This window comes from Nothoprocta perdicaria, unplaced genomic scaffold (assembly GCF_003342845.1).
Source record: "Nothoprocta perdicaria isolate Ctin4 unplaced genomic scaffold, notPer1 scaffold_234, whole genome shotgun sequence".
In the NCBI taxonomy this organism is placed as follows: Eukaryota; Metazoa; Chordata; class Aves; order Tinamiformes; family Tinamidae; genus Nothoprocta; species Nothoprocta perdicaria.
Genome location: NW_020455460.1, coordinates 943,129 through 962,628, shown reverse-complemented (window position 1 = coordinate 962,628; position 19,500 = coordinate 943,129). Strand labels below are relative to the sequence as shown.

Sequence of the window (19,500 nt, the reverse complement as noted above, 5' to 3'; positions counted from 1 at the left end):
GCGGGATCGCGGGTGCGGCCGCGGCTCGGCGGCTTCTGCGCCCGGGCTCCGCAGGGGCCGGGGCTCCCCCGGGCCCGGGGCTCCGCTGGGCCCGGGGCTCCCCGTGGCCCGTCTCGGCGGCGCCCGGCGTGGGGCTCACGGCTCCCTCTGTTCCGGTGCAGGTGAGGCGGCGGCCCGCAGGGATCCGGGAGCCGGAGCGCGGCAGCCCCTGCGGGCGCCCCCATGAGCGAGCGCGGCGGCCGGGCCTGCCGGGACCCCGTGCGGCGCCATGAGAGCGGGTCACGAGCGCAGCCAGGAGTGCCTGCCGCCCAAGAAGCGGGAGCTGCCGCCCGCCAGTGTGGGTGCTGAGCCCGCCCGTGCCACCAGCACCCAGGCCTCGGGCGAGGGCCCCGAGTGGGGCCGGGCGGCGGGGCCGGGCCCGGCAGCCCCGCACTACAGCCCAGGCGAGGGCGCAGAGGCCGTGGCGGGGCTCACGGTGGATCAGTATGGGATGCTCTACAAAGTTGCAGTGCCGCCCGCTACCTTCTCCCCCACGGGCCTGCACCCCGTGGTGAACGTGAGTCCCCTGCCACCAACCTTCAACGTGAGCTCGCCGCTGATCCAGCACCCGGGGGTGCCCTACCCTCCCATCCACTACACGCAGATCCCTCCCACCTCTCTGCAGTTCATCGGCTCCCACTACACCGTGCCCTACGCCGTCCCTCCCGGCTTCCTGCCTAGCCCACTCCTGTCTCCTTCCGCCAGCCTCACTGCCTCTCATGTCCCTCACTTCGTGCCATACGCCTCGCTCTTCACGGAGGAAACCGCTCCTTCTCCCCAGACTACCTCTCCTACCCACACCTTCAACAAATCCACTTCTGCCATCTCTCCATCTGGCCAGGCGCAGCACCATGCAGGGACCCAGCCACTAGATATGGCACCAGGTAGAATTCCTGTTTATTATCAGATGTCCCGCCTCCCGCCGGGGTATTCAGCATACGAGACACCTGGAGCGAGTAGAAGTCCAGATCGTCCTCAGCAAGACACTGAGCTGTGTTCAGAGGTAGTTGCTGCCAATGGTGGACAGAGACATCTGGAGCATAACGTGGTGAGGACCAGTGTGGCTTCAGACTCAGCCAGCGGCAAAGCTGAAGACGGTCTGCCAGGGGCTGCAGTGGGATGTGTGGTCGATGGACAGTTTCTTTCAGGTTACCAGACTTTGCGCACAGAGTTCTCTGTGCCCGCGCACAGAAGCACCCCAGATGCTGATCTGGAGGTGCAGAGGGTGGTGGGGGTGCTGGCGTCTCAGGATTACCATATTCTGGCAGCCCAGAGGAAGGATGACCTGAGCCCTTTAAACCTTTGCCATAACATCCCTGATCAGCAGGGGGAGTCGAGGGATGCTTTGAGGAGCACGGCAGAAAGGGCTGCTGCTGAGAAAAGCCAGTCCAGGAGTCCATTTGTAACGTCCCCTGATGAGACGGTTAGACAAAGACAATTAACCAAAGGAATGGTAATAGCCAACGGCAAGCCAGTTCCACTGCCCGTCGCATCTGAGCCCATCAGGTCTTCCTCTTTGGACACCCAGGCGAGGCAGAGCCCGGATGCACAGGCTCAAGGGAGCACGCTCGAGAAAGACGTGACCCAGCTGCCGCCGCCCAGCTCCTCGCATCTGCCCTCCCACTTCATGAAAGGAGCCATCATCCAGCTGGCCACAGGAGAGCTGAAGCGGGTCGAGGACCTGCAGACTCAAGACTTCGTCCGCAGCGCTGAGGTGAGCGGGGGCCTGAAGATCGACTCCAGCACTGTGGTGGATATTCAGGAAAGCCAGTGGCCTGGGTTTGTCACGTTGCATTTTGTGGTTGGGGAGCAGCAAAGTAAAGTGAGCATTGATGTGCCCCCAGAGCATCCCTTCTTTGTGTATGGCCAGGGCTGGTCCTCCTGCAGCCCAGCGCGGACTGCGCAGCTCTTTGCTCTGCCTTGTCACAGGCTGCAGGTGGGTGACGTCTGCATATCAATCAGTTTACAGAGCATGAATGGCAACTCTGCTTCTCAGGCTAACTACCCTCTTGCAGGTCAGTTGGTATCTGCTAGAGAGAGACCTGAAAGAACAGTGCAGGGGTGCCGAGAGCCACCTGACAGAGCTGCCGAAAGGAAGAGCCACCCCGAAAGGGACAGTGTGGTGCGGGGCTCTCCCACAGAAAGCTCTCAGCCTGAGCCTGGCAGTCAGCACAGCTGGGCAGCCCCAGGCTTCCAAAGATACAGCGTGCAGGCAGAGGAGCCTCGGCCGTCCCTGCTCCGACCCTCTTTCATTCCCCAGGAGGTCAAGCTGTCTATTGAAGGGCGTTCCAATGCAGGGAAGTGACCCCTGGAGGCTGTGAGCTGGGGCGTGCCCAACGCACGAGCCTTGCCTGTACCGGTGAAGAAATTGCACAGACTTTGTGGCAGGTTCACCAGTAAAGCTGCTCCCTGCCCTGCAAAACTGGATTTGCTCCAGTTCAGTGGCTGACCAGATCTTCTTGGGGAATCAAGAGGGCTCTGGTGCCCCAGGGAGCAGCAGCAGGAGAGCTGGGCTGGAGTATGCGGGATGTGCTCTGGAGCTCGGACAGGGTCGTTCCAGAGGCTGGGGCTCTGCGCCTCTCTGAGCTCCTGGCTCCCTGCAGGGCAGGGCCTGCACATTCAGGAGAGGTGGGGAGATGAGGAGGGCAGATGAAGCTCAAGGTAGCAGATAAAATTGCTGAAGATTTTATTCCTCTTTTCTCAAGATGGGTCCCCACTGGAGCTTAGGGACCCTACTCCCATTATCCCCTTTCTTCATACATGCACTTTAAAAGGACTGTTCACCAATGGAGTTCTTGAGGACAGGCTGCAGATGCTTCTCGGATAGTTCTGTTTATTGTCTCTTCCACTGAATCCAACCGCTCTTTCTTTTTGCAAAGAATCTGCAGACATCTGCAGCAGTGGCAGAAATTGGAGAGGAAGGACCAAAAAGATGGGTTTGGGTGCAGGTAAATAGGAAACTGTCAGAAAGACTTGAGCACTTGGGGTGGGGCATGAGCTTGGATGGGAGATGGCAGTTTCTTGCCCTGCTAAGAAATGCATTTAATTATTTGACACCAAATCAACTCTATCTTCTCATGTTTGTAATCCTTTTTCTTTCTTTTCTTTTTTTTTTTTCTAATGAGGTTAGCCTACAGGTGATCTTTCTCTTTTTGTCTTTTTTTCTTTTTTTTTTTTTTTAACCTGGAGTAAAATACATTTAGCATTCTCTAAGGAAGAATGGAAATGCATTCTTTTACTGTGAGAAGTCTGAGAGTGTTTTGTAATTAAATCAGAAAACTTTCCAGATGGCTAATTCTTCACTGCAGGCAGTTTCCTGAATAAGCTCTAGACAACAGACAAGTGTTTGTGCATGTGCAGGAAAGGTACAAAGCTTCTCTTAATTACAGTTCCATGACTGATATAGGGACTAAAAATATCACAGCATCATAGGGCATTTCTATATGTTTTTCTGTTCCTTATTCTGATGCTTCATCTTGGAGTTCCTCTGTAGAACAACATGGTAAAATCCAGAGTAGTCTCTTTCGCAGTGAGATTGACTATAAATGTATATTAATACCTCGTTATGGTGATAACACTCCATTCAAGTAAAGGTTCCTGTAGTTACACTAATTTATCCTCTCTGACAATGTGTTATGAAACCAACTCTAAATGCTTAGCTAGAATAAAGAAATAGTCACTGCTATGTTGAAGATAAGAGCCTTTACTCTGAACTTGGGTTGAAGTACTCCTTGTGTTCAGGTGCCCATCTCTGTGCTGGGACCATGCTTGCCAGGGCCTGTTGGGCTCTTCCTTAGTGCACAGGCCCCGCCAGGCTCTTTGTGCTGCTCCCAATGTTTAGCATCCCATTTGCTGCCTCCTTTTTCCTGTCTTTCCAAGCTTTGCTGTCGGGCATGCCTCGCTGTTCGGGCATTGGTGCTCTCCTCCTGCGGTGCCCTTTGTGCCGACACCCTGGTCCGTGTCGCTGTCCTGCTGCTGAGCTGGTGGTGATTGTGTCTCAGGGCTGTGCGTGTCCCTCAGAAATGTGCCCAGCTGCAGCTGGCTGCGAGCGACTCGGATGTCTCCGCCGTGCCCCTTCCAACGGGGCACCAAGCCTCTTGTCCCGGTGCACTGCCAGCTGCTTGTGTTGCCTTTCAAATGCCTGTGCCCAAGAACAGCTTCTTTTCATGTCTTGATGGAGGCACACTCTGCTCTCGCCTTAGTCTTGGTGCCTCGCGGTAGTGTCTGAGCGGAGGCTGCTGGCTGTGTCCTCTGCACCTTCTGCCAGGGACACGCTGCTCCCAGCCAGTCTCCTCAGTGTCATCAGGAAGCGTAAAGTTGCACCGAGGTTGTTGTGAGGTTCTGCCTTCTGTGGTGAGGGAGCTGAGGGAGCAGATGCTGTTTGTCAGTAAAAGCAGGCGCTTCATTGCCTCGTATCCATCCTGTGTGTCCCCTTGCTGCTGCATGGACTGCCCTACACCAAGGTCTCACTCGATGGTTGTCGCACAGCGCTCAGGATACCCGGCTGTCTGTGGCCACGGTCAGAAAGCGGAGCCCCAACTGCTGCTGTCTTTGTGTGGTGCCTGCAGAGGGATTTTGGGGCTGGAGCCCACAGCTAGGAGAGGGATGGCGCAGGTGTGCGATGTGGAAGGGCTGGTTTGTGTGCGCAGGCCATGGTGCAGAGCTGCTTGGTGCCTCTCTGAGTTTGGAAACCTGTCTGCTGGAGAGGGGGGTTTGCAGAGATCACCCCATCCTGGGTCCTGCTGTCCCTACTGCCACATCTCCGCTGCGCCGATCGGCAGCCCGAACGGGCATGTGTGACCTGTGAGATGCCATGGGCTAACAGAGCTCTGTGCCGCGCAGCCCCGGGCCGCGGGGTGCCCGGCCGCGTCTTCTGCCACGTCCGCTCTGCGGCAGGTGTCAGCTGAGACCTGGAGGCTGCACCCACCGTCCCACGCATTGCGGTGCCGGCATGTCCCGTGGCGGGGATTGCAGTGCGAGCTCAGGCGCTTGGCTGCCTGCTGAGGGTTGCGGGCAGCTGGGGACCCCCTGGCCCGGTGCGGGTGCCCCCAGTCACTGCACTCAGTCTTTGCTGCGCTTGTTGCTTCTGCGGAGGTGTTCGCGGCGTTGAGTGTCCAGGCTCTTGTGAGACTGTGCGAGACAGGCCAGACGGTGAGCGGGGCCCAAGGGGAGGCCCAAGGAGAGGCGAGGTGGCCGGGAGGACGCGTGGAATGAGCTGGCTACCCCAGTGTTGCTGCCAGCACCTGCATGACCGGCTGCCCGGGAGTCGCTGCTTCCCTGCGCTGCTGTGAAGGAGGGAGAGCTCTCCCGGCCCGAGGAGCGGGTGTTGGCGGGGGTGCCTGCAGGGCACAGCCAGGGCCCCACGCTTCCCACGCCGCTCGGCTGGGCCGGCCTGGCCGGGGCAGGGCTCGCTGGGGCCCCAGTACTGCCGCTACCAACTATGCAGAGGAAGCGCTGCTGGGGAGGGGGGCACGGGCCCCTCTGCCCCATCCCGCAGCGCGACAGCTTAATGCACTTTCACAGTGTCCCTGTCCCCAGCCCCTCCCCGACGCCAAGTCACTTTCCCCAGTACAGAACTAACAATCCTTGTTACTCAAAGTGTTCTGAATGAAACCCCAGCAGCTTGGTTAGCCCCGATGCTAGTTCCTGCCCAGCAGCACATGTGCCTTTCCCTAGCATCGCTCACCCGGCTCCCTGCCTCTCAGCCTGTCGCAGGGCACACAGCTTCACGGAGGCTGCCTGTGCCGCGCAGCGCCTGCCCGGGCCGTGCCGGCTGCACCAGGGCCCCGCGCCGCTCCGGCCACGGCCCGCGCTCCAGCCACGCTGCCCTCGCACCGCCTTGCAGCGCGTTCCGGCTGCGCTCCGGCCGCACGCAGCGCAGGGCTGCAGAGAGGACGGCGCCGGCTGGCGGGCCTGCCTGCGGCGGGGACGTCCGTGTAGATAAGTGCTGATCCCTCCACTATAATCCCAGTTATGTAATGGCTGTATTAACATGTAACCAACTGCATTGTATCTAAAGCCTTAGAACTAGTCAGGTGCTCCCCTCTGACTCCCATCCTGCCCCTTTCCTCCTACATGATCTTTAACAAAGCATTAATAATTCTAAGGATAATCTCTATTTTGTTGTGCTTTTTTTGTAACTGTTTTAAATAAATCAATTTGTACTGTATATTTGTACTTTTGGTGAGATCCTTTTTCCTGTTTTACCATTTTAAGTCTGTACTTGGCTACACACAGATTGTATTTTTATTGTTAATGCTCTTATGAATATTGCATTTAACTTGTTGACTCTGTAAACACAGTATATATCTATATATCTATATATCTATATATAAACCAATAGCTTTTCCTTTGGTGTTTGAGACTTCTTGCTTGTCTGTAGCACCAGTGATGGTTTGGATGTGGGTTTTCTGGTCTTATGCGGTGTGATCTGCAAACTACGGCATGCCCAGGGTGAAGCTGCCTGGCAGATGGGTTCTGATCTTATGTGCTCTTTCTTGAACCCTTTTAATACCATGGCTTTATCAGTAAGTGAAGCTTGGAACAATCAGCAGCTGCACTGTGAGTTTTCCAAACTGTCTGGCAAGAGAAAAATTCAATTTATGATTAAATCTAGTTAAGTAGTACAACTGAAACCCTTTAAAAAACAACAACAACAGACTTTGCTCTCTGACCCAAGGGATGTGTCTTCTGGTCACTATTTTTGTCTTAATGCAGAGCTAGCAATAAGAGAGACAGGGGTTTTCAGTGTATTTAGGCCACCATGTAAGTACTGCAGACCGTAACTGGCAATGGGACGGTGCTGGAAATGCAGTATGGTTCTTCATGCTGCAACATACAGGTGGGCAGCACTTCAGTGTTTCATGGGCTGCAGGTCAGGAAGCACAGAGTTAAAGCATACATTTTCAATGCTTATTCTTAAAGAAGTCAGACTGGGGAGAATATACCTACCCTTTGTGCCTCTCCATCTCCCGAGATTTCTCTTCCTACCTGTACTGTTGTGTTTACTAATGGTTCCCACTAGGAGCATGTTATTTACAGAGACCATGGAAAGTCAGTGCTGATCATGGAGGGCTTCAGTAAGAGAATTAATTCCTTGCAGGAGACCCGTGGTTCCAGCTGAGCATCTTTGCATTTGGTGGAATTAAAATGCTTGACCAAGCTCAGCTTACTAAGAAATCCATATAGTATGAGAGAAAAGTCTGTACTAATTGTTTACTATTCAATCACCTTTTCATCTTCAAACTTGAAATACTATTTAAGTATTTCTTGTGAAAATTAACTTGTGAGGAGACTGGTGAATGTCTATTCCCTGTGTGCTTACCTCCGTCAGCCTTTCTGCTCCTTTTTACGTGGTGTAGCTTAGAACAAGAACTGAATTTCCTCCCAGTTTTCACATGGATGCTACTGCAAATAAGCACATAACAATAGGGTTAAGAGAGAGGGTGTGCACAGCCATTTCCACGGAGATTCAGTTCTTCTTTCCTTCATTTTTATGGACACAAAGAGCAAGATATTTATTCCTGGAGGAGTTGTGGACTAGCAAAGTCTTTCACTCAGTAACTCATGCTGTAGTAAACAAGATCCTTTTTCAGTAAGGAAGACTTTTTACCTACAGCAGAATTAGAGCAACGCAACCCCAACCATAGTGTGAGGGTCCGAGCACAGGATGAAGCAAAAGGCAAGGAAGGGGTCTAAATAAACATGAAAATTAATTTATTTTCCCTCCACTCACAGGCTGTGGCCTGGCCCCTAGGGCAGATTGCATCCACGGAATCTGGTCCCCAGGGGCTACTTTGGCAGACACCTCTCAGCCCCATTCTCCTCCCGTGTCCAGGGGAAAGCCAGACCATATGCAAGGCAGGCTGGGCCTGGGGAGTCAGTGAGGGTCCAGAGCATTCTCCGGAATGGAGAAGTCGCTAGTGTCCCTGTAGCAGGCGCTGCAGCTGTGGCTCAGTCCTCGGCCTGCAGCTCAGTGCAGTCCGCTGCTGTTCTGCTCCTCAAAGGCCATTTTGCCCAGCAGCTGGCTCTCTAGCTCAACGTTGCTCACTGGCAGCTGGAAAAAGTTCATCTCAGCTGCCAAAGCTGCCATGGCAGAGGGGTCCTGGCCAAACTGTGCCCGGAGCATCATGTCCATTTTCTCCAGGCGCCGCTTGAGCCGCTTGGCCTCGCGCTCCCGGATGAGCCGGGCCTGCCGCTTCTCCGGAGTCTCGTTCGCGCGTTTCAGCCGCATGGCTTCGCGGTCCCGCTGCAGCCGCCGTGCCCTCTGTTCATCTGTCTCCTGCATTCGCTGCAGCCGCTTGGCCTCTCGGTCCCGCATGCGCCGCACTTCCCGCTCCTCTGGCGTCTCGTTGTCCCGACGGCTCTTCTTGGCCGTGCGCTCCCGCTCCAGGCGCTGCAGCCGCACTTCCAGGGGCTCGTTCTGCCGACGAAGTGCCCACTTGCGCACGCCAGGTGCCTGCGCCTCCAGCAGCTTTCGATAAGCTGCACAGTTGTTGCACACGAGGAGGATGCCCGCAGGATACACGGGGGCATGAAAAGCAATGTCCTTGCCCTCGACACCAGAGGGTCCCTCACTCTGTGGCAAGGGCAGGTGTTCTGCGCTGAGCACCTCTGGCAGCTTCTCGCTGGGAAGCAGAAAGAGCAGCAAGTCAGAGACCTGGTGCTGACAGAGTCCCCACTCACACTCTACCTGGAGGCTGCAAGGATCTGTGCCCTGCTGCTGGCCAGGAGAGAGGCCTGTGCTAAACCAAAGCAGCATCTTATATAGAGGAAGGAAGGGGACTAGTTGGCCTAGAGCAGTTTCTGGGGTGGAAGAGAGCAAAGGAGGAGCAAGGCTGTCCTCCCCAACATATCTGTATTTTTCTTTTCTGCCCTGCTGCACTAGTCAGTGGCTAAACTTCCACCAGACAGGACGCAGACCAGGAACGTTTTGGCTTCTGCCTCTCATCCTGCCCTGGAGTAAGGAACCCGCTGGGCAGACTAGAACACTGGCCAGCACAGACCTGAAGTGGTGACTGCTGGCAAGGAAGCAACGGCTGTTCTCCAGCAGCCAGAGACCTCAGTGCTCTTTGTACAGTTCTGGTTCTGTGCAGCAACACAAGGAACAGGGAGGAACATTTTAGCAGGATGGCTTATAGAGGCCTAGGCTTTAGCAGCGATTTGGCACTCCAGGCAGGAAGGGATTGAGGGACTGTTTCTTGCAAGGCCTTAGAGAGGCCAGAGACATTATTCCTTCATCACTCAAGGCAACCCACCTAATCTGTATCATGGGTGCCCTGTATCAGGGTGACCCTGACCTGTTGAACGTGGCGTGGTTGGTAAAGCGCGCTCCGCACACTGCACAGTTGGACAGCTGGTCCTCAGAGTGGATCAGGAGATGTCGACCAAGAGATCCTGGTGAGCTGAGGGCTCTGCCACACACTGGACACATGTAGCTCTTGGCGCTCACCACAGCTGCAGTGTGCTGCAAAACAACCATTAGGTTGTTAGTGATAAATTATCCAGGTCCTGCCCAGCTGGAGGCATGCTCAATAGACATGGTAAACCACTTAGCTGTCTCTTGGAACAGGACCACTTAACCACTAAAACTTCTGCCTGAGAACCCCAAGCTCAAGAAATTTGGGATGCCATAGATTAAACAGCAAGGAAGAAACCTCCCAGAATTACAGAAACAGGGCCAGATCTTCTGATCTGGCGTTTCTTTTCAGCTGTGTATCTGAGGGGCTGCTTTTGCTGGGCAAAGCATGACAGAACTAACAGCAGGCAGGATGCTGGTGAGAAAGTGCTCACTGCAATAGCAGCTGATGATAGTGAGCTGGTGCAGACAAGCAGCCAATTCAGTATTGCTTCATTCCTCCTTTTGCAGACTTTGATGTGTTATGAAGAGAGCCCTGACAACAAAACGTGTGAGATCCCAGCCCAGATTTCCATCAACACCAGAATCATTTCAGAGAAAGAGCAGCTGCTGTCATGGGAAGGAACTGTGATAAAGTGACAGAATAAAGAACTGAGTGATGAGGAGGGCACCTTATCTCACTGAATGCCACAGAATTGCTTCTGCTTTTAATCCAAAGGAACTGCCTGTCTCAGCCAGGAGCTGGTGGCAGGGACTGCCTTGGGACAGAGCCGTGTTCCACACATGGCCACACAGCGCCCTGTTGCTTCCCTCTCCAGGACTCTCTTGACTATCTGCTGTAACTTTCACCTCCCAGCTGGAAGCTCAGTGACTGCAAAGACCAGAACAGTCACTCATGCCCCCTGTCCCGGATTGTGTCTGGATTTGGGGCAGGCATTGAGGAGGCCAGGGCCAGAGGTGTGGAACCGTCCCTACCTGATAGACGTGAGCAATGAGCTGCTCTCTGCTTCCGCACTCCAGCTGGCAGAGGGGACACTGTGACAGCCCCAGCATAGGGTCAGCATGCAAACTCTCAGGTGCCTACAGGGAGGGAAGACCATTTTGGTGTAAGACACAGGTCCTGGCTCGGCCACCCCACTCTCCTCGGCAGCTATCAGGACTGTGACCCAGCCTTGAATGGACTGCGTGCTACACCCAGTCCCTCAAGTGGGGTTACTGTCCTGGTAGTGAGGAAAATGGTCCAATATTGCCTTCATGCAACCTCTGAGCAAAACTCCTGCAGTTGCAGGGAGGAAAAACAGAGGCTTCCCAGCTTCCACTTGCATGTTGGCTCTTGCAGCCCACTGGTTCTGGCTGGTAGGACCTGCTCTGTAGTAAGAGGGGAGGGGAAATAAACCCGAGGAAGGGGTTGGAACCAAAGGTACTGGGCACCCTCTGCAGGGTCTTGGCAGCCAGCCATGAGGGTGGCAGATTGCCTCTGTTCTCTCCTGTTCCTGGCAGCCCAAGAGCTCTCAAGACCATTTTCTCTGTCAGGAGATACTCTTTGGAGATGGCGAAGGGGGGAACAAGAAGACAAGAAGTTTTGGTGGGGACAGGACGGTGTTCAGGTAGTGCCATTCTCTCACGGCCGCTTGAGGTCACAGCGCCAGGACACTTGCCTTGTTCTCTCTCACCAGCGGGGTTCCAGCCACAGCTTGGTCTGCACGCTCTAATTCCTTTTTCAGCTTCACTGTTGAGCTGTCCTCCTCGGACGTATGGGAAGAAACTTCATCCTGTGTTGTTTCGCCATCGTCACTGTCACCTGGAGCACACACAACAACTGCTCCAGCCCGCCAAGGCAGGAGCCTGGGCTGGTCCTGAGGAGGGGACAGGGCAGCCCTCCGAGACCCCCCCCAGCGGGCAGCACTGCCCCAGCCCGCCCCTCGGCATCCCCCAGCCCGCTGCCACGGGGCAGAACTCACTGCTGCTGGAGCTGTGGAGCTGCTGCACGGCCGGTTTCGGCTCCCCAAGGGCCCCGGCAAAGTCGCTCTTCATCATGGCTTGGCGGGCTTGCTGCTCCAGCCCTGCAAAGACCTGCTGCCCTGGGGGGCACGAGGACAGAGTCAGAGGTAGCCACTGCTGCCCGAAGCAGCCAGGCAGGGGCTGCTCTGCTCCCGGACCGGCCTCCGAGGCTGCCCCTTCCCAGGCAGCTGTTCCTGCGCACGGTGGCCCCGCGGCTCCGACCACCTGCGCCTGGTGCCCAGCCCCGGCCCTCCAGCAGTCGCTCGCGAAGCTGTTGGGCCAGGGGGTGCTCAGGGGACGCCCCTCGTGCCTCGGCGCTCACTACCGCCCGCGAGCCCCTGTGCCCCGCGTGTTCCTGTGCCCCGTGAGTCCCTGTGTCCCGCGCGCCCCTGTGCCCCCGGCCCTGCTGTCTGCCCGCACTGCAGCACAGGCGGGGACGGCGCCGGGGACAGCAGAGCCCCAAACCAAGCACGGTGCTGTGAGGCGGCCCGTGGGCGCTGCGGCTGCATGCTGGGCTCTGCTCAGGACGGCCAGGGGCAACCCGACCGCACGGAGGTCAAGGGAAGCAGCACTGTGGGCGCTTCCGCGATTCACAAGCAAAGTGACACTAAGTTTTAAACATAGGCTCTATTTTTCTCTCTGTACATTTTGGCTGTGCATCTACAGGACAGACTAAGTCCTTGTGCCTGCCTGAATTGCAGTATTCAATAGCTTAAAATCATTGCAGCTGCTAAGCTGAACTCTAAATATTCTCTGTTGGCATTTCCTGCTTATAATATTTGTCATATTTCCCTGTCATGTGGTTCCACTGAAATCTTCTCGACCTTAATTAAATCACTGTGTGAATTTCTTCTTTAGTTATTTAGAAGCTCCTCCATAGGCAGCAAGTAATTAATCAGATAAAATGCTACCTACACTATTTCTGGTTAATTGGAGGAAAAAAAAAAAAAAAGATAGTTGTGCTTTTTAGCTGGCTTAATGAACTGGACTATGTCTGCTGGTGCACACTGGTGACCCAGCAGCATGTGGATGGCTGTGGAGCAGCACAAACCTCGACTCCACCTGACAGGCTTGGGCTTTCCCAGCGCAGCAGGTATGCTTGGAGAGTCATAGATAAGGTATTTGGGACTGCTTTTTATTGCTATTATTTTTCATAATGTGTATTTCTCCCTGCAGAGAGACAGACACACAGGTATGTTTTTCTCACGAGACTTGCACAGAAGCAGTCTCTCCCACAGGGCTGGTGCTTCCCTCCTGCGCGAGGACGCAGATCTGCTGCCCTGCAGGAAGCTCTCCCCGCTCCACCTGCTGCTTCCCACCGACGTGACAGATAACTGGCTTCGTCCTGGCTGGAATCACTGCAGTGACACTGCACGCGCCAAGGAAAAGCTGCAGGGCACGGAACCCGCAGCGCTGAGGTGGGTTTGGGGCACAGCTTACAGCCTGTCTTCTGGGGAACAGCACACAGTGATCGCTGACACCACAGCACAACAGGAGATGCCAAACAACTGCAAGAAAGCAAATATTTCAGCTTCCCTGGAAGAAAACTTATTGCAGTAATCTCCAGTAGAGAAAATTTTCTCTTCCAAGGAATAATGGTAAAAGCCAACCATTATTTTTCACATTAAAACAAACAAATGGCCTTTGTCTGGATGTAGTCACGACTTGCTGCTATCAGTGGATAGGCAGGAAGTATTTGGGACAAAGTGCTAGCATTCTCAAAGTTCCAGCTTTCTGATTAAATTTATCAGCTAATTTGTAAGTTCTCACAAGCTACTCAAAGCATAAATACAAAAATATCAAGAAAGATGCCATACATTTTTCACATGTAACAAGTCAAAGCACATCTTTCAGACCAGAATGGCATCTTTCAGCACAGGGTCACCACTATCACCACTCTAAGCAGGGTCCTACCTCTTGGCCCTTTGGGACGACCAGTGCGGCACGTCACGTCACGCGGCGATGCTCTTTCTGCCTTGCTGGTGTTTACCTCGCGGCTCTGGCGCTGCTTTAGGAAGCAGCTACTTATTGATCAGGTTTCAAAGACCTTCAGAAGTTTCACGGAGACTATGGGAGAGGAGGTTGAGTTCCCACTGTCCCCACAGAGGTTTCCAAAAGCATTTGAAGGCCTTTGTCCTTCTTTCTTGGAAATACAAGAAGGATTTCTGTGGAGGGCTTGGGAACACAACCTGCATGATGCCACGGAGCACATTATATCTTATCTGCCATGGAAAGCAGTGGGTAGCACCGTTATGGCTGTGACACATATGTCCTCCCAAGGCTACATTGAATGGAAGCTGGAGGCTGTAGGGTCAGGATTTTATAAAGCAGAGATATTTCTCAGAGGAGGGGACTCAATTCCTATCAGTAAAATTAACATCAATCACAACAACTAAATAGCAATCAAGTCTGTCAATTGCCTTTCTGTATGACATACATAAAATCAAGTTAATATTGAATCAGCGATTCAGCGCAGTGTAAAACCTGTCAGCATAAAGTGAGAAATAAAAACTGTTAACTAAACCCCTGTATCTAAAAGGCATCATGGGACTGGGGGGGGGAGGGGGAAGGCCAAACTTTTTAGAACTCTACCTTTTGCTTATGTGATTTTTTTGTATACTAATCTAATATTGTTTCCCAAAGAATCTGGGGAGGAGGGCTCCATTCATCAAGTTATAGACTAAGTCATATTTTAGGACATAGCTTTAATGCTCGATCGGTACAGAGTTATGACTTTCTTGTTTCTGCACACATATGCTCAGACACAAACACCTTACCCCCCTAGAATCATAGAATCATAGAATGCCCAAGGTTGGAAGGGACCTCAGAGGTCATCGAGTCCAACCCCGCTGCTCACGCAGGGTCACCTAGAGCACGTAGCACAGGGCTGCATCCAAGCGGGTTTTAAAGATCTCCAAAGAAGGAGACTCCACAACCTCTCTGGGCAACCTGTTCCCTGCTATGCTTACATTCACTTGCAATGGAATAAGAGAGGAAATAGATTTAAGATCACCACTATGAGTAAAGAACGCTATGTTCAATATTGAATTCACAGACTCTGCTCCAGAAGTTTCTTTATTAAATACAAGAAGGGCTGCAGACTGACTGCAGCACTGAAACAAGTCACTGAATTTGCTTTACAAACAGCTAGAGATGTGGGACAGAGAAAGGTCACACGAAAGCCTCTGCTTTGTGCTCCAGTCCTCCTCTGAGTGTGGTGAATGAGTGGGATGCCAGGAGAGCAGCTGTGGAAGTAGGGGGCAGCCCTGCGGTACTGTGCAACTGAGGCAGTCCTGACTGCTAGGATATGGTGATGAATCAGCTTGGCAGCCAGAAATCACTTTTCCTGAGCCCTTCCCTTCTTGAACTATGTGAATGCAGGACAACTCTCGGGTGCTCTGGAAAATAAACACACAAACAAACATCCCCCACCTCAAAACCTGCGAAACAAAAGAGACTGCTTCATTCTCCTGTCCTTCTTCCTAAACAGAAAGATTTCTCAGAGACGAAGAGAAATCCCCTCCCTCCCCTCCTTGTGCATCAATTTAAAGTCCCTGTTCGTGTAGGTCTTCTCTGTGTTCCTTTCCTGGACCTGAAATCTGCCAGTCTTTCCACCACTGTGGATCTAGTCCACCTGCCCCATGGCTATTCTGGGCTCTCCGCACTGCTGCAGTGGTTACTGAAATGAAAAACAATTGAGAAAGTTAATAACCATGGACCACAGCGCACTGGAAGAACAAAGGAATATGATGCAAGCAACATTTCTTGCTTAGTTTTGAATGATGGGTGCTACTCCTTGCAAGGCGTGTTCTCCTCAAGCTGGAGATGAGGACAGCAGAATTCAAGGAACACCGAAGAGCAGAGAGCATGTGCAGATCAGACAGAGAGGGAAAGAGATACAGCATTAATCGGATATTAGGACATGATAAGTAGCTAGGAAGTGCTAATTAATTTGACTAACAAAGCTGTTTCTAAGACTTCTGAAGGAAGCAACACTTGCAAAGGGTTCAGTCTGCAGAGAGAAGAGCAGCTCATGGAACAGCAGTGACAGAAGCAGAAAAATAAGAAAAATCCTGCAGCAGAAGTTTTGGCAAGCACAAGAACAGTGGACTTGCCCACAGCGGATGGAGGGACAGTGCAGCAGTGGATGGGCTTAGATGCAAGATCAGATGATTTGCTCATGGAGATCTTATACTGTAGAGACTGGGAGAAAAGAGAGACCAAATAGAACTAATGAAGATATCTCCATACAAACAAGAAAACTGCATTGTATTTTCCAGTTCAATAAGGAATGGGAAATATAGTAAGTATGTTCCATTACGATAGTTTTATTTGTTGTCACTTACTTGGATGAAAACGCTTTTTGTGCACCATATGGCAAAGCAAAGTGACATTATTAAGAGCTAGCTATGAGCTGCAGCCTCGCCAAAGGGGAAACAGCTGCAGCCTGAAGGACAGAAGCCCTGGCCATTGTGCAAAATGGAACTTTTGCAATAACAGTAGCTTTTGTGGTTGTTTCTGTCGAATTTTCAATTTCCTCCTACTTCACCTTCCATTTCAAACCATTTGACTTGTAACCATACAATTCCCAGCCGGTCACTTTGCATGCCAAACAAAGGGTTTTTGCGCTAATTGGGGACAGCAAACCATGTTGTTCTGAGAGCAAGGTTAAATGAGGGGCATGCCAAGCCTGGAAGATAACAAGGGGTGGCACTGAGCAAGCCAGGGAGAGCTCTGCAGCTGTTGTCTGTTCAGTGAATCTGAGAAGGAAGATAAGGTGGGGCGGTCAAGCAAGGAAGTAGGCACAATCCTCCCACAAATTTGCCCAACTAGTCATTCACAGCAGTATTTATGCGATTCCAAAATGCAGTTCCTCGGCCCCAAAGCCTGCCAAATCAGATCTCAATTGCAGACAACTGCATTAAAAAAAAAAAAAAAACAAAAAAAACCACTGCATACCTGCTGACCCTTTCATTTTTCTCCTCCCAGCCATTTCAGTCCCCGTGGGGAAGTGTCAGTAAGGTGCTTGCTATCTCTCAGCCTGACTCCTCATCCTGCTGGCTCACCCAGATCTTGGAGCTGGTGCTCTTTCCGATTATCCTTGTCATTCACCAGTGCACTGCATGGCATTTCTGGGCCCTCCAGATACGCAGCAGGCTAGGCAGACAGAGAAGTCCCAACGATTTGGTGGTGCTCATCACAAGACAGACAAGATTTGCATCGCAAGGTGCAGACATCATCACTGCCATTTGCCTTGTATCTCTCAGTCCCTTTATCTTCTTGTGGTTCTGCTTGCTGCTCCTGCTGTCTCCTATCAAGTAGCTGTTCTGAGAGCTAATGTTTTGCATTTCAAGCAGGTGATCTGGTCCCAGACCTCCTCTCTCCAAGCCTTATCAGATACCATACTTCAGCCTCATGCCTGCTGGTAGCATGTCTGTCAGTCAGTCTCCCCTGAGAGCAAAACTGGCAATGCAATCAGCTTTGTTGCAGATATTAAAGGCAATGTCCGCTGTGAAAACAGTGCAAAGCTGAACTCCATATTAGGCAGAGCTCTGTGCTGGCTTCCAAGGAACAAAACCCTATTACAGTGGAGCACAGAAAAGCACAGAGACCACCTGAACACCATGGAAAAGCTACCCATACCATTACAGCTGCTGTGTCCTTTGGTCTGCAAACATCCACAAGGCAGAATACATCTACACAGGGCAGAAAGCGCAAGAGCTGCTGCATGTAAGTTTAACCTAAACAGAAGCAAGTAGTATCTGTGCACTTTTGGAAGCAAGTATGTGTGGATGCAAGATGTGTTACTGGCACGGTAGAAGAAAACACACACAAAAATATCACATTACTCTAATGAAGACAATTCCAAAGTCATTAATGTACAGCAGGCAAACCAAAGCCACAATGTGCCCAAGCTGAACCCAGCACAGAGAAGCAGGAACTGGTGAGCACAAGTCACAGGGCAGCTGCCAAAAGTCGCCCTCCATTCCCTTACACCAGGCACCAAGGGAACCTTTGTCTGCCCTCCCACGCACAGCGCCGGCAGCCCAGCAGGCTTTCAAATCCCGGAGAGCTCATTCTCCCCAGTAGGAAATCCCAAATTACAGACAGAAGTAATTTCCCACATTATGTTTGTTGAGTGTACAGAGAACAGCATGCACAGATTTCTGTTGCCATATCCATACACACAGACAGCACAAACAGACATGCAAGGCAGCAGCAGCAGCGATGGGAGGCACTGCGAGGGCCGTGGCTCCAGCTCCCAGCATCCAGGACAGCCACAACACTCCAGCAATCCCGATGCCTCCTCATCTCGCCAGCTGTGCGTCCCCCAGCACAGGAACTTGCCGTCCCCTTTCCAGCCTTGGCTCCAGACACGTCTCTAACCACAGGGCCAGGTCTATGCAAGACTGTACGCCCAGTTCCCAGTTCTCCCTTGGCACAGCCGGTCAAGCAGCCACTGCGGATGTGCTGTTCCCACTCTGCAGCCTGACACCCATGCATCTGTCCCCTGCTCCGCTCGCACCTCGCTGCAGCCTGCCCACAGCAAGCACGCATGAATAGCGCCCACAGCCGCTCCGCGGCAGGACAAACGCTGGTGCCTCGACGTCACTGCAGGAACAGAGGACTGTCCTCTGAGCTGAGGCCAAGCGCGATCTGACGGACGGGGCTTATCAGCCCACTGACTTTCAGCCAGTGCCCATTGCCTGCAAGGGAAGGGCAGGCGGATCCGCGCAAAGCACCTGGCAGGAAAATCGGGGATAGCGAGCGCACGTGGCATGTCCAGGATCAGAGCTGAGCCTGTGTCAGGGCACAGGCGAGGACCCAGGACCCCGGCTTACCTGGCCCAGAGCTTCCCATGCAATGGAAGCCACGTTTCTTGGAGCAGGGGTTACGGGGACAGTGCGGAGCAGAGCCCGGCTGCAGCCCCGCGCAGACACAGCCAGGCTGTGCGTGCCGCCAGGCGCAGCGGCTGCTGCCCACCACGCGAGCTTGCAAGCGCAGCTCTCCGGAACCCGCGTGCGCCCGTGTGCCGGCACCTGCTGTCGCGCAGGGGATACTCACAGTGAACTTTGTTGGGAGTGGTCTGTTTCCGACGGGACATGATTCCCGGGCCAGAGCACAGCGCCGTCCCTCCGGTGGCAGAGCGGGGGCCTAAGCGGGGAGAGAAGAGCTGGTTGTAGGCACCGGCACCGCAGGGCCGCGGCTGCTCCTGCCCGTGGCCTCGCCCTGGCTGTGCACAACAAGGCAGGCGCCGAGGGAGGAACGGGCTGGACCCATAGACCCACGCTGAGCCACAGCCCAAGGTGCGGCCCCATGGCGGGCAGAGGGTAACCGTGGAAGACACGGGAGGGAGCAGGTCAATGGTGAGGACACACCGACCCTCCAGCCCTTGGAGGGCAATCGAATGCCCGGGCCCTCACGGGAGGGGAATGTGGACACCCCGATTCTCATGCAGGGAAGACATAGTGACCCCTCGTGCAGGAACCAGGACAGACATGAGGACACACTGCTGCATGGGGAGAAGGGCGACCCTGTCCCTTCCAGGGGAACACGGTTCCCCGTTCCAACGGCTGGGAGCAGGGAGCATCCAGACATCCATCCAGCAGGGGCGAAAGCAGAGCTGAGACCCTGCCTGCCCGAGGCGGACACATGGACATGGGGATCCAGCTCGCACCAGGGACACATGAATACCGGGATCCAGCCCGCACCAGGGACACACGGACACTGGGATCCAGCGCGGACACACGGACAGGGCCCGGCACCGGTGGGCAGACCCAGCGCCGAGGGCGGCACCCCGGGCCGAAAGGATCCTGCTGCCCGGCGGGCGACGCCGCCTGGACAGACAGACCGACAGCCCGAGTGGTGCGGCCGCCGGCGGAGGCCGGGTCCCCATCCCGCCCCTCGCGGGGGCCCCGGCCCTGCCCGACTCGGCCCAGCCTGGCCCGGCCGCCGCCGCCCGGCCCGGCCGGGCCCGCCTTACCCACTGCGCCGGGAGCCGCAGACAGACAAAGGGCCGCGGACAGACAGACGTGGAAGATGGCGGCGCCGCCAGAGCGCGCTGCGCGGGCACGGCGCGGCTCGGCCCCGCGCGCACGGCT

At 54.0% G+C, this 19,500-nt stretch overlaps 2 protein-coding genes and 1 long non-coding RNA gene across 4 annotated transcripts; 1 reads left to right on the top strand and 2 right to left on the bottom strand.

Annotated features, from left to right (window-relative positions):
* Positions 1–268: 268 nt before the first annotated feature.
* On the top strand, positions 269–2,970 carry ATXN1L (ataxin 1 like). Its single transcript, XM_026039576.1, has one exon. The coding sequence runs from the start codon at positions 269–271 to the stop codon at positions 2,342–2,344; it is 2,076 nt and encodes a 691-aa protein (XP_025895361.1). The 3' UTR covers positions 2,345–2,970.
* A 4,855-nt stretch (positions 2,971–7,825) lies between these two features.
* On the bottom strand, positions 7,826–19,454 carry ZNF821 (zinc finger protein 821). 2 transcript variants are annotated; one of them, XM_026039577.1, is made up of 7 exons: positions 19,383–19,454; positions 18,464–18,553; positions 11,359–11,478; positions 11,056–11,198; positions 10,373–10,477; positions 9,339–9,505; positions 7,826–8,666 (listed from the first exon to the last, which is right to left on the bottom strand). In XM_026039577.1, exons 2-7 carry the CDS (start codon positions 18,501–18,503, stop codon positions 8,012–8,014), a joined length of 1,230 nt encoding a protein of 409 aa, XP_025895362.1. In that variant the 5' UTR covers positions 18,504–18,553; positions 19,383–19,454; the 3' UTR covers positions 7,826–8,011. The 2 variants fall into 2 exon arrangements, 1 of the variants encoding a protein (XP_025895362.1); XR_003249414.1 differs by lacking the exons at positions 7,826–8,666; positions 9,339–9,505; positions 10,373–10,477; positions 11,056–11,198; positions 11,359–11,478 and adding an exon at positions 16,497–18,105.
* On the bottom strand, positions 16,567–18,416 carry LOC112947482. The gene is made up of 2 exons (XR_003249415.1): positions 18,241–18,416; positions 16,567–18,141 (listed from the first exon to the last, which is right to left on the bottom strand). It is a non-coding gene; the product is annotated as an uncharacterized LOC112947482 (long non-coding RNA).
* Positions 19,455–19,500: the final 46 nt, after the last annotated feature.

What these genes read in the sequence shown, in the direction of transcription:
- ATXN1L (XM_026039576.1), top strand. Translation starts at nt 269, where the DNA reads ATGAGAGCGGGTCACGAGCGCAGCCAGGAGTGCCTGCCGCCCAAGAAG.
- ZNF821 (XM_026039577.1), bottom strand. Translation starts at nt 18,503, where the DNA reads ATGTCCCGTCGGAAACAGACCACTCCCAACAAAGTTCACT. An exon ending in GCTCCACAGCTCCAGCAGCA is followed by an intron (nt 11,199 to 11,358) that starts GTGAGTTCTGCC and finishes TGTGTGCTCCAG; the next exon opens with GTGACAGTGACGATGGCGAA. An exon ending in CGCTGGTGAGAGAGAACAAG is followed by an intron (nt 10,478 to 11,055) that starts GCAAGTGTCCTG and finishes CCCTCCCTGTAG; the next exon opens with GCACCTGAGAGTTTGCATGC.